Source organism: Citrus sinensis, chromosome 5, assembly GCF_022201045.2.
Source record: "Citrus sinensis cultivar Valencia sweet orange chromosome 5, DVS_A1.0, whole genome shotgun sequence".
Classification (NCBI taxonomy): domain Eukaryota; kingdom Viridiplantae; phylum Streptophyta; class Magnoliopsida; order Sapindales; family Rutaceae; genus Citrus; species Citrus sinensis.
This window is the reverse complement of record NC_068560.1, coordinates 25,231,096-25,245,491: the sequence shown is the minus strand read 5'-3', so window position 1 is coordinate 25,245,491 and position 14,396 is coordinate 25,231,096. Positions and strand designations below refer to the sequence as shown.

General features: G+C 31.9%; 1 protein-coding gene across 1 annotated transcript; it reads right to left on the bottom strand.

The window, feature by feature from the left end:
- Positions 1 to 290: 290 nt before the first annotated feature.
- LOC127902530 (superoxide dismutase [Cu-Zn]-like) lies at positions 291 to 2,617 on the bottom strand. The gene is made up of 8 exons (XM_052441818.1): positions 2,451 to 2,617; positions 1,867 to 1,955; positions 1,477 to 1,578; positions 1,282 to 1,344; positions 1,146 to 1,174; positions 977 to 1,037; positions 695 to 724; positions 291 to 531 (listed from the first exon to the last, which is right to left on the bottom strand). Exons 2-8 carry the CDS (start codon positions 1,940 to 1,942, stop codon positions 509 to 511), a joined length of 384 nt encoding a protein of 127 aa, XP_052297778.1. The 5' UTR covers positions 1,943 to 1,955; positions 2,451 to 2,617; the 3' UTR covers positions 291 to 508.
- Between the last annotated feature and the right edge of the window lie 11,779 nt (positions 2,618 to 14,396).

Genomic DNA, 14,396 nt, shown 5'->3' with positions numbered 1-14,396 from the left:
ATCCCTGTATCACCATTATTTTGTTATATGTACATCTGACAACAAAAAAATCTCCGACATAATCTTTGTGCTGCCTATATTATGTTTCTCCCGACTCCCTCTTCTAAATCCAGCTACTTCTTCCACATTCCAAGTACAACCACATAAAACACCATATTTTATATTTAATTCTCTGTTATTCTAAATTTTTATGTTGAGTGTGCCCTCTTACAACAGTTATAATCATGATGTTCCGAAGAAAATTTGTCAACAATTTATTCGCACTAAAATATTATTTTAAGGAGTAGAAATAGTCTTAAGGACAGTGCACAGCACGCCTGGACTTTTATTTATTTTATTTACGGCCACATTCTACAAGGTACAACATATTACAGACATGCCCTGGCTTTTATTTATTTTATTATAGCCAGATTTTGATTCGTACAACATATTATTTATTTTATTAAGTATTCAAGACACATTCGACATCATGTCAAATGTATTTATTATGGTATGGAGAGAAGCCCCTTCAATAACTGAGACCGATGGTGCCTGCAAGGGCACAAAAGAAATTAATTAATGATCGGTAATAACTACTCGTTCAAAACATCTTAAACCACAAGCAAAGACTGCCGGCGGAGGACCACCCGACTAGCGTAAGTAAGAATGCAAAAGAATAGCAGAGAAATTCGAATGATTAAGTTAGCATACTTACCCCAAGCTACTCCATCACCAGGATCTGGACCTGAGGGAGATGAATGTTCGTAAGTAAATTGTGAACAAGGGTGAAAAATTTCATGCCAAAGACTAAATAAGACTAACTAAAATTTCATGATTCACACAGTACGCGAAACTTGACTTTAATTTTTAATAAATCGTTGTTATAGCTTTTACTCAACCTATACTTCAGACAACATGATTCAAGTAAATAAAGCAGCAATAAAGTATATTCAACTGGGAAAAAAGACTTGGAAGTTCACAAAGAATGGTATATTACTGGGACTTGAGTGGACTACAAGACCCCTTCCAATAACGGAATTTGTTCCAGAAAGAGGAATCTGCAAAATGTATATAAGAGGATAGAGATCAGTTCAATGGAGTTGGGTCCGTGAATATACAAATAGAAACATAGCAAAGCCAAAATTGACAAGGAGGTGAAAGAGTACCGTCTTGTAAATTTCAAAAGTAGCAATACCTAATCAGATATAACCAGAAAAGAGTTAATGACTCGACAAACATCGCACACCGTAAACCACTACATTAGTCAACATGATATTACGTGCGGCTGTGGCATTTACATACCCTCACTAGTAACAGTGATGTTTTCTAAAAAACCGTCAGCTCCAGCAGGTTTAAAAGGGGGTCCTGAAGGAAAGCCAGCAAACGATGAATTAGGAAGGAATTCTATGAGACGAAAGACAGCTTTTATTCGCAGGTTTCACGCAAGTTATTTGGTATACATAATAGAAATACTCATAGTCAAAGGGCCTCGCATACCAGTTGATATCCAATCATTGCTTATGTTTCCGTAAGTGTGAATAATGAGTGCGTGATCACCAGGCGGCAAACCAGAGAGGCTTCCTTTCACAGTTGTTGGACCTAGAAGAAGAAAAAATAAAGCCAAAAAAAAAAAAATTAGTTTAGACATGATTTAAGAACAATAAGTTCTAGAACCGACTATTTATTTAAGAACAATGACTTCCAGAACCAACTAATTAATTAATTATGCCCCCAAGAGCGTGCTCGGGTTGGTAGCCAACGAACAATGAATCACTGGACACCCGGGTTCAATTCTTAGGGGAAGTCAGGGAAAAAAAAAATTATTTGGGCTTTGCCCACCCTTTGCTTTAAAAAAAAGAAAAAGAAATTAATCAGTGATTAAATTACCACTTCCTTCAACGCTAAAGGAAACAGTTCCCTTGCGACCGTTAGTTCCAGTAATAACTGCAACTGCATTCACCATTGTGCTGTGTGATCTGAGCAATACAAAATACTACATTTAAATGAACTGTCAAGAGCATGAAAATCCTAAACTTCCAACAAACATAGAAACAACGCCATCAGAAGGAAGAAAGATATAACTTTTTCTGAAGACAATAGAAGTAACAACACAAAAAAAATAAAAAGAGAATCAGTTAAACTACAACTTGTTATTTCATCAGCGTAATCAGTAGGAGGGTACGGCTAAGGCTCGAACTTTAAACATTAAAAATAAAAATATTAAAAGGAGTAGAAAACACGTAAATTCCTGAAATCATTCACAATAAATCCCTAAATCACGACTTTGACTTGGCCACAAGCACACATAGAAGCGTGAGACAATCAAATCTAGCAGGCAAGTCCAGATCTTTAAGCAAAAAACATAAAAATAAAATAAGTGATCAACATAAAGTCAACACAAATAAATACATCATCGGAAACCCATATTGATCAGATCAAAAGTGACATAAGAGAAGTGAAATGAATAGTACATCACAACGCCCTTAGAGAGAGGAAAATGAAGATGGACTGTAAAGAGAGAGTATACAGAGATTGGTTTATCGAGTTGACGAATTTATAGGCGCGTGTGTGTGAACAGCAGTGATGAAGAATATTACGAGCATTGCTGTAGTGTTCTAGGCTTTTGGGTTCAAAAAAACAACAAAAACGGTTAGGTCCTCAATTTTTAGCAAACAAACAAAACAAGTGCAGGTGGAGAAGCTTGTTTTTTTTTTGGTTCTTTCAATAACGACGTTAGGACATCAATTAATGACAAACAAACAAAACAAAGGTAGGTGATGACGATTTTTTTCCTCAATAATTATCCGATAATTTAATTGTATACATAAAAAGAGATGTACTTGTATATTGACAATGAAGCCATTATTCAACGTTTTTAAAATATGAAAGCACGTTGAAGATAATCAAAGAAGTGTTGTAAATAATTATAACTGTAAAGTTAAATATTTTGGCTATTATTTTTTTTTGTTGACTTTTATTATCTTGTCCAAAATTCTTTTATCAAATTATATCAATTCCCTTTTGAAATTATTTATTGAATCCATCATTGAGAAAAATATCCCTGTATCACCATTATTTTGTTATATGTACATCTGACAACAAAAAAATCTCCGACATTATCTTTGTGCTACCTATATTATGTTTCAAAACTTGTATCGGTCAAATAATTTTCCACTTACACGTACCATTTAAATACATTAAATAGCCCAAACAAAATAAATATTCTACCGTCAATTGTATTAAATGAAAATAATCTTTTTGCTTAAATTTTCTTATAGATTCTGTTGGGCTTAATGATAAAGCTGTTGACTGAAACGAGTTTGAAAACATAGGCAGTGTAGAAAAGATGTCAAAAATATTTAGTGAGTAAATGTACGTATAATAGAACAGAGGTGATGCCGAGATTATTTTTAAAGTAGAAAGAAAACAAAAATTATAGTCATCATTAGTAGTTAACTCCTCGTCTTGAGCTAAAACCGATGAGATCTGTGAACAAAGAGGCAAACATTGAAGCGTGAGACAATCAAATCTAGCAGTCAAGTCCAGATCTTTAAGCAAAAAACATAAAAATAAAATAAGTGATCAACATAAAGTCAACACAAATAAATACATCATCGGAAATCCATATTGATGACGACGTTAGGTCATCAATTAATAGCAAACAAACAAAACAAGGGTTGGTGATCAAGATTTTTTTCCTTAACACAGATATTACACGTTAATATGGATAAATGTTGGATACCTACCCTGAGTTTTGAGATATCTACAATTAGACGGCGAGATTGCCCGTTTTATTAGGGATCTCCGCGGCTGCTTGTACTCAGTTTCGCATATGATTATATCGCCAGTATATGAGGGTAAATTCGTAAAGTTGCAACTGAAATTACTGTGAAGCATCTTAACGTGCAACTTTAATAATATCTCATTGCACTGGAATTATTTTTTGACTTATGTATTTTCTTATCTACTGGCTAAACTTCTATTAGGATTTGTTTGTGTTCGGGATAAGTTTCATAGTTGAAAAAAAAAAATCAGTTTAGCCAAGTCTACAAAAAGTTCTTTGCTTCGCCCCTGGATGGAGAATAAATGTGAGGACAAAATTCTCTTATTTTCACCCAATTCTCTTGTTCTGGGACCAAAACAGTCTCATTTAGAAGTTATTTTCAGGAAGCATTAGGAAACTTGGTTTATTTTTATCGTTTACTAGGAGACCCATATCCGACTTTCATTATTATTATTATTATTTTTTTGCTTTCTCCCTTGATTTCTAGTTTTTCTTTATGGAATAAATTGCATACTTCTCCAATGCGAGAAATATCATTTGCACCCTTTCAACTATATAATAAGAATGATATGTAGGAAAACAAAACAATTCGCTAATTACAAGTAAATAAATAAGTAATGGCAACCACGTTGTAAAAGAAAGTGCAAATGGCAGAATGGAAATATGATTTTTATATGTAAAAGGCCAAATTGAATTCACAAGCAAAAAGCTTAGGGGGAAAACAACTTTGAGACTCATTGGCATATGTTTATAATTTTATATTACTTCGATCAAAGCTTGATTCAAATGCTAAGAAAATTACCTTTTTAGATTAAAGGTCTTGAGTTCGAATCTCATTACGGGACTAAGAAGTGATTTTTTGTTGGGTTGGTCACATGAAAAAATTGAGTCCATTTTATATGTGCAATTGTCAATTAGCTCGTGTGTTTTTCCTTCCCCGACAACATCATTTGATAAGTTAGTCACTTATGTTGTAGTTGAGGGAGCTACCAACAGCAGATAACAACTTGATTTGCCTAGTATGGACAATCTTCAGGCGGCTGGCCATCTTGTGCATTTTAGCGATTACTGAACCCGCACTCGCAAATTTTCGTTCAAAGCAAACAAGCCCCTCCAACTTCAAGATGGATCGACTCACAAGTTCAAAAACAGGGCCGCTTCGGAATCTTGCGAACCTATAACAATGAGTACTTGTTACTCACTGCAGATAATTTGTTATTCATAGTAAATTGCTTTGTCATAACCACCATTCTCCATCGACTGAAGATGATGAAAAGGTTCTGACCCAGGAACCTTCATAGCAACAAGATTTAATTGCATATAGAAGGCCACGTACTTGCTCGCTTTGTTGATATGGTGGCCTATGCACTTCCAATTGTAGATGATGATATTCCTTCCACTTACAGTGAAGTAGTAAGTAATCCAGAAAGCATACAGTGGAAGAAAGCAATGAACGAAGAAATGCAGTCTCTTCAAAAAAATGAAACTTGGGAGTTAGTTACATTGCCGCAGGAAAAGAAGGCAATTGGGTGCAAATGGGTATATGCAAAAAAGGAAAGATTTCCTCGTAAAAATGAAATTCGATACAAGGCTAGATTGGTAGCGAATGGTTACGCTCAGAAGGAAGGAATGGACTACAATGAGGTATTTTCTCCAGTTGTGAAACACTCGTCTATTCGAATTTTGCTCGTCATTGTTGTGCAATTTGATCTTGAACTAGTTCAACTTGATGTAAAAACTGTATTTTACATGGTGATTTGGAAGAGGAAATCTACATGACTCAGCCAGATGGATTTAAGGTTGCTGGAAAAGAAAATTGGGTTTGCAAATTGACAAAGTCGCTTTATGGGTTGAAACAATCTTCGAGGCAGTGGTACAAGCTATTTGATCGATTTATGAAAGGGCAAAGGTACACAAGAAACAAATTTAATCATTGTGTGTATTTTCGCAAGCTACAAGAAAGATCTTTCATTTATTTACAATTGTATGTCGATGGTATGCTAATACCATAATAGCATCGAAGAGCAAAGATGAGATAGAGAAGTTAAAGACTCAACTCAATCAAGAGTTTGAGATGAAAAATCTGGGTGAAGTTAAGAAGATTCTTGGCATGGAGATATGCAGAGATAGAGCTCGTGGCAAAGTAAGCTTGTCTCATAAGCAATATTTGAAGAAGGTACTACAGCATTTTGGTATGACTGAGTAGACAAAACCTGTAAGTACCCCGTTGGCTTCTCATTTCAAGCTTTCTGCACAATTATCTCCTTCAACAGATGCGGAACGAAAATACATGTTACAAGTTCCGTATTCAAATGCAGTGGGTAGCTTGATGTATGTAATGGTGTGTACAAGGTCTGACATTTCACATGCAGTTAGTATAGTGAGCAGATATATGCATAATCCTGGTAAAGGACATTGGCAAGCTGTGAAATGGATTCTACGGCACATTCAGAAGACCATGGATGTCGGTTTACTGTTTGAAAGAGACGATACACTTGGTAAAGGTGTGATCGGGTATGTTGATTCTGATTATGCTGGTGATTTGGACAAACGACGGTCAACCACCGGATATGTATTTACTTTTGCTGGAGGGCCAATTAGTTGGAAGTCTACACTACAGTCTACAGTTGCACTGTCGACCACAGAGGCCGAGTACATGGCAATTACAGAGGCTATTAAAGAGGCTATTTGGTTACAAGGTTTGCTTGAAAACTTGGGATTGGCACAGGAGCACATTAACTTGTATTGCGATAGTTAGAGTGCTATTCACTTAACGAAGAACCAAGTTTATCATGCGCGTACGAAGCACATCGATGTACGATTTCACTTTGTGGGGGAAATCGTTTATGAGGGGAAGATTCTTCTTCAGAAAATCAAGACTACAAAAAATCCTGCAAATATGTTGACTAAGGTGGTGACGACGATCAAGCTTGAGTATTGTCTAAACTTGATCAATATCTCACAAGTTTGAAAGCAGTCAGAGAAAGTAGAGACTGGAGGACGGGTTGTTGATAGTCGACTCAGATTTAGATAAAATCTTTGTCGAGGTGGAGAATTGTTGAAAAGTTCAAATTTGGAATTCAAATACATGCATTCAAATTTGGCTAATACATCATTTGACCAACTTGCATACACATGCATGCATTCAACTTTGGAGAGGCAAATTTGAAGACAAATTCCTATGGTAGATAGGTGCCTAATTTTTGTTGACAATTTTGTTAGGGTTGGTGCAATAGTGCACCCCATTTTTACTTATAAATAGAGGGCAATTCCTCATTTGTTATGCATCCAAATTTGTGAGATTTCCAAGTGAGTTTTTGGTAGAGAAATTCCTTAGGTGCTAAAGAAATTTGGGTGTATTGGGTATTGAGTTTTTTGTTAGTTTTTCCCACTTTTGTAAATTCCAATTTGTTAGTAAAATTATCTTTCAGTTTTTGCCCGTGGACGTAGGCATTACACCAAACGACGTAATTTATTGTGTCCTATTTTCTTTGCATTTGTTTATCACCACATTTATATTTCTCCAGAAGTTGCAGCATTAGTAATTGCTCAACCCACGTTTCCGCAACACTTACCGTGGAGAGCTGCAAACCTGCAACACCAACGTGAAGCCAGAAGGAAGCAAAGACAGTCAAGATAAGCATAGAGCCTTTCATTTGTCTGTTCTACAGATTGGTTCTGCTATAAAGTGCCAAAAAGAGGAGAAAAGAAAGTTTAATTACAATAGAATTGTAATGGAACATGTTTATAACAATAAAACAGTCAAGTTTTATGGCATTTGTAGGCCACAACAGCCTTAATAGTTAAAAATAAAAAGCGAGTGGGTCATAAAACATGACATGCATTGGCCACAACTGCCTTAATAGTTAATTAATTCCCTCAAATATTCGAAAATAAATATGATTAATTATTAATCTAAATATTCAGATTGCATTGACCTATTGCAAAATCAATAAAATAATATGATAAATTTTTATGCAAAAAATTATTAAATTTATAAATATAATAAAAATATTTAATAATTTATAATTATGTTTATTTACTTATATTTAAATAACATTCTGAGTAGTGATAAGTTCCATATTTTGAGGAAAAAAATATATATAAGTCTTTTTTTAAAAATATATTTTCATGGTGAAGTTGAGGGGGTATTTGATAGTTCCATAATTTAAATTGATTATTTTGTTATATACTTAAAATGAGTGTAGCTGTGTGATATTTACCTTTAATAATGTTCACAATAACCCATTAAAATAAGGGATAACTGGTGGCCGGTTATAAAATTAATTAAAAATATAAAAACAGACTGTATGAGATACAGCGGTGTATTGCAGGCTGACCCCTAATTTCAACCGCTCAAAAGGTTAATAATTGTAGTATAATAGTAATACAAACACCTAAAAGACGAAAATGAAAAAGATGAAATCAATTAATTGCAACCCGCTCAAAAGGTTAGTGGTGGCAGTCCAATTTATCCAATAATGAAGTCCAGCTATTACATTAAACAAAGAAGCATCTAAATGATTGTTTAATACAGACAAAAAATGTAGTATGGTGCAATTGTTGCAACATAGTTGGACCCTGTCTGTAAGAAAGGCTCTAGACTTTATCTTCTAATTAACAGCAAACCACGTCACCAATTAATGACAAACACAAGTGGGTCATCAATTAATAGCAAACAAACAAAGGTTGGTGAAGAAGATAAAGCCTACTCGGCGAGCATATGAATTGTGATTTTTAATCCCCTCAAATTATCTCATTAGTCTCTATTTCTTAATTAACTTCATAAAATATTTTAAAATAATCTCATTCTCTCAATATATCTCATATAATTCCCTTAATACTCTTATTTTATCATTTTTACTTTTTTTTTTCACTCTCATCGTTTAAAACTCCAAAAGTAATCTAATCCGAGAAGGGGGTTGGTGTTTTTTCACCGTATTGCTGACTTATGCAGAAATAGATCTAGCCCTGTTGATGGTGATGAAAGTACCGGGACAGGAGATGCATGGTTTTGCCCGAAGGTTGAGGTGGATGATAGAGCAATAGATGAAATTTCTCTAGAAATTTGTCTTTTGATAAAATTTCAAATTCTCATTAACGTATAAAGATTACTTGCTTATCATGTGCACCGTGCAAAGCAAAAAATAAAAAATAATGTTTCAACTAGTTAAAGTTGCAAGTTGCCACGGTTGTGAACTGTGTTAAAAAGAGTGCTGCGTATCTTTTCATTCACGAAGAAATGGAAAGCCCCGTAACTTCTATTGAAGCTTACACAACCCTTGGGTTAACGGCATGAACCAAATCATTGTACTCTTTTCAACACGTTATAGGCCTTTGAAATATGGTCAACAATCTAACATAGCATTGAGTCAAAATATCACGTGTACTCAAACAAGCATTATATTTTGCACATATTATTCGGAGTAACCACAATATTTAATCTCATGAAAGGTTTAATGGGTTTAGGGCTTTTATAATTGATTCTGCAGTGATTCCATATGCAAAGTAAATGGGAAAAAAGATTGAAAGAGATGATAGTAATAATATTGTTGAGAAGAAGGAGATTAAGATTTACGGTGTTTGCGTAGAGAGATAAGAAAAAATATCTAATTTATCTTATTAATAAATTAGTAAATATGTGCTTATTGGTAAAACAATATAGAAATAATTTACTAAACTAAAATTTTATTTAAAAAATGGGTATAAAAGACTATTTTCGTGGGTCAAATAACTTCACTTTAAATTTATTAACAGGGCTGAGAAAAAATTAAGGGTCATCGCTGCTCTGACCATATTTTGCGTTATAATGTATGTGGGCTTTAAATTGGGTTTTTCTAGAGTTTGGGGTTGGGCATAATGAAGTTATAGAGTCCAAAACTTGACTCTTTTTTTTTTTTGAATTTTTTTAAGGATGAAATTTAATTTAATTTCTTCAATGCTTGTTTGATATAGGAAAAAAAACATATCTGTAGCTTGTGATTTGATAAATAGTCATGAAGAGTCGAAAATTTCTTAGTTTTAAAATTTGTCACACACATTTCTCTTTGTATTGAGATATTATCATATAAATCTTCAAGGATTGTCTAAAAAGTGGGTTTGTCTATCACAAAAAGAGTATGTGGGTGCGATAATTTTTTAAAACAAAAAATCTTTATAACCATTTCGTGAAATCACGGAATGTTATTTTTTACCATTGTTTTATATAAAATTTGTTTTTAATGTGAATTTTTTAATGTCAATAAAATTTAATGTGATTTTAATCAAACGACCCACTTTTTTTCCTTTTTTTTTAAGTTTACTGCTTATTCACAAATTTTATTAGAGATGCCCACGACCTAATCCAATTAATTCAAATTTTTCATGTATAGATTCCGTTGAATTTGTCATATACTTGTGTTTTGCAATATTTATCATGATTGTATATCGAATAAACAATTATTAATTTATTGGGAACACCCTTTTACTTGAGTAACGATAATAAGTATAACTTGAAAATTCACTTTGATGGAGATTTTAACCCACATGGCAACTAGCAGGAATCGATAAAGATAGGGCAATTATAAAATAGACTCAGCTGAAAAATGTAAAGATTGGATTTTGAATCATTTTACCGCCCAATGAGATTCTCTATATCATCTCCATCCATTTTAATAAAGGGAGGGTTTATTTTGAATATTCACTCTGCATGCTTATCTATTAAATTTTAAATTTTAATTTTACCTTGTGCACTCATTGAAATATAAAAGAAAAAATTAATTTAAACCATTTAAATTAACTTACTAAAAACAACAAGAAAACTATTATGAATAACAAAATAATAAAAAAATTAGTGTATACTTACAACAAATAGAATCACGTCAAGTTGTAAATAAATCCTTTAACACAATTTTAATTATTGATTTTTTTTTGTAAAGCGTAAATTTAATGTTGATTTTTACACTCATTTCTTTGCCTGCAATAATAATTGAAACAAAAAGAAGCTAGAAGAAGTTAGGAGATGCTGCGCCTGGATGCAGAAGTTTATTTGGCTTAAATTTCCGCTTCCTCTCCCTCCAATTTTTTTTTTATTTTTTATAATCAAAAGACTATATGAACATCTTGACCATATTTTAATTTAATTTAACATTTTGAAAAATCAACACAGTCTCAGAAATCTTGTAGTTAAAATATTTCAAATTTTCGATTTACTTATTGTTCAAATAAGTTTTATTATTGTAAATAAAATTTTCAAGATTTAAAGCAAAAGAATTATAGGTTCGAGTGTGCTATATGGGTGTTCAAAATAAGTATATTATTTCGACTCATAATAAATTATCCTTAATAGTAACTCTAATTACTGATATTTTTATAACAAATTATTTTATTAAAATGAATGTTCAAAATAATTTTTAAATTATAAATAACCCTTCCCTTTAAGCTTTTTTTTTTTCCATAAAAATTATTTATATACTCGCTGGCTTTCCGTTTAAATCTTTTAAGAGTATGATGATAAAGAACAAATTGATCAGAGATAATGAAGGAATTTATCACCTATAGTATTCATGATAACTCATTTGGGAGATTGGAGATTTCGAGTCCCGAAAGTCGTTGTAATTGTACGATAAGGGATTCAAGTGCATAACTGCTTCCTTTTGATGAACTTATTGATTCCGTATTGCATGAATGTCCCAAATTTTATTCCCAATATATATATTTATTAAATAGTAAGAAAATTATCAATTTCAAAAATATATTTACAAACTTACAAGAAGCTTATATGGGAGTGAGCGACTGAAAAAGATTTGGAAAGGTAGAGCACAAAGGGTGCGTTTGGTGTGCCAGATTTTATTGGGCTGTACGTAATTGTAATAGATTTTATTGTGTAGGAATGTATTAAATAATACAGTATCATGTTTGGTAGAGTATAAATTGTATTGTATATTTTTATTATTTAATGTTACTAAATAATATTATATAGTTATTATTTATTTATATTAAATCAATATTATGAATTTAATAAATATTTTAATATTTAAATTAATTGATTATTTAAATTTATTAATAAAAATATAATTACCTACAGCGAACTTCAACATCTTTTCTTATTTATCATATAAACATAAATTAATATTTATTTTAAGAGGGGGAGAAATTTATGCAGCATAAAACATGAGGGCCCAAATAGTGGAATAGAGTAGGTGTGTTTTGTTAGTGGATTGTAGTTGGTGTGTCTGCTGAGTGGAATGTATTAGGTATATATAGCTGAATATGAGTACTATAAATATGTGCTAAATCCCTTGTAAAAAATCAACCAATCTTTAATCAAATTTGAGTTTTCTTCAATACAAATTCTCGTTATGAATTTGTAATATCTTTTTCTCTCTGTGAGAGCGTAAGTTAGAACGAAAATCTAGCAAACCATTGCGTCACCTTTTAAGGACAATCTTGAGAAGCTTCAAGCTTTGGTGTTCATTTGCCAGTTGCAAAGCCAAATTTTCCTTGACACCAAACAAGCCCCTATTGGCATCTTGCCAACCTAGTATAACAATGAGTTGTCGCAATGCAGATAATTTGTTATTCATAGTAAATTGCAATAGCATGATCCTCCCACTAGTTCTCTACTAGTCTGTTACTTGTACACAAAATATGGTGCTGGTTTTGCCTTCTTTTTTCTGTCAACACCAACTTCATATATATAATTGTTTCTCCTGTTAATTTCCGTTGGAATTGGAAGTACAATATAACTTCTATAAATTAATAATGTCGGGACCATAGAAATTTATTAATTTAGAGAGATATTAATTAATCGATATATTAATAATTTATTAATTTATAGAGTGTGTTCACAGTACAAAGAACTAATATTTGATTGACTGAAAATTCATTGTATTTTACAAATCAGTAGAATTTAAATAAATTCATCAAATAAATAATGTATACTTAATTAAATAAATTCATTAATTTTACTCAATGTATTCAATGAACTAAACTAAATGTTAGTTATTAAATTGTATAAATTGAATTAAAACTAATCCAATGTACCTATATACTTGATTAACTAAATTCATGTATTTACAAAAATTTATCTAAATGTATTCAATGAACTAAACGAAATGTTAGTTATTAAATTGTATTAACTGAATTTGAACTAATTCATCTAATGTACCTATCTACTTGATTAACTAAATTAATGTATTTACATAAATTTATCTAAATGTATTCAATGAACTAAACTAAATGTTAGTTATTAAATTGTATTAATTGAAGCACTCAAGTCATTAACAACACTTCATAAGTTTTTATTGCAGTACGAGAATTCAACCCCAGAACGTTTAGATGCAATAAGAAAAATTAGAGATGAGATTCAACTAGATTTAAACTTTAAGAAAAAATAAGTTACAATAGACTCATATTTTAATAAATTGACACAGTCAGTTATATTTGTAATTTCACAGTATAAATGGAACCACAGAGTTATATAGGAGTTCTCAGAAAAATTATTATCTTATTAATTTATCGAAATTATTAATTTAGCTTCAAGGCCCAAGTTAGGAGCGTAAAAAATTATTATATTATAGAGATTATTAATTTATAGAATATTAATTTATAGAGGTTATACTGTATATTACTACCCAAATGGGAAATGTTCTGGCTGAAGGTCATATATCCAAGGCTTTTCATGACCGTTAAGTTGGTTTTAGTAATGATATACGTACATGGATTGGAGGCGCCTCCGAAAAGTGAAATAAAATTTTCTGCTAATTTGTTTATGGTTTTTGTTTTCTTCATTTATTTGGTGAAAGGTTTTTATAATGTTCAAAGAGGGCTCTGAAAATTGAAAGGAAGAATAGGCAAAGGAAACGATCTACTTTGAAGGGTCTACATGCTAGACAGCTGGCGTAAGGGGGAGATGTAGGGCCTACCGGCTAAAATTAATGTGAGGGTAAATTCGTAAAGTTGCAACTGAAATTAATGTGAAGCATCTTAATGTGCAACTTTAATAATATCTCATTGCATTTGAATTATTTTTTGACATTTGTATTTTCTTATCTACTACGTAAACTTTTATTAGGATTTGTTTGTGTTCGAGATAAGTTTCATAGTTGAAAAAAACAATTCAGTTTATCCAAGTCTATAAAAAGTTCTTTGCTTCGCCCCCGGATGAAGAACAAATGCAAGGACAAAATTCCCTTATTTTCACCCAATTCTCTTGTTTTGGGACCAATAGTCTTATGTTGAAGTTATTTTCAGGAAGCATTAGGAAACTTGATTTATTTTTATCGTTTACTAGGAGACCCATATCTGACTTTCATTATTATTTTTTTTTTGCTTTCTCCCTTGATTTCTAGTTTTTCTTTATGGAATAAATTGCATACTTCTCCAATGCGAGAAATATCATTTACACCCTTCTAACTATATAATAAGAATGATATGTAAGAAAACAAAACAATTCGCTAATTATAAGTAAATAAATAAGTAATGGCAACCAAGTTGTGAAAGAAGGTGCAAATGCAGAATGGAAATATGAATTTTATATGTAAAAGGCCAAATTGAATTCACAAGCAAAAAGCTTAGGGGGAAAACAACTTTGAAACTCACTCACATATGTTTATATTACTTCGATCAAAGATTGATTCAAATGCTAAGAAAA

Coding starts and splice junctions, on each gene's coding strand:
- LOC127902530 (XM_052441818.1), bottom strand. CDS start 1,942: ATGGTGAATGCAGTTGCAGTTATTACTGGAACTAACGGTCGCAAGGGA. Junction 1,345..1,476: donor CAATGATTGGATATCAACTG/GTATGCGAGGCC, acceptor GCTTTCCTTCAG/GACCCCCTTTTAAACCTGCT. Junction 725..976: donor TGTAGTCCACTCAAGTCCCA/GTAATATACCAT, acceptor CATCTCCCTCAG/GTCCAGATCCTGGTGATGGA.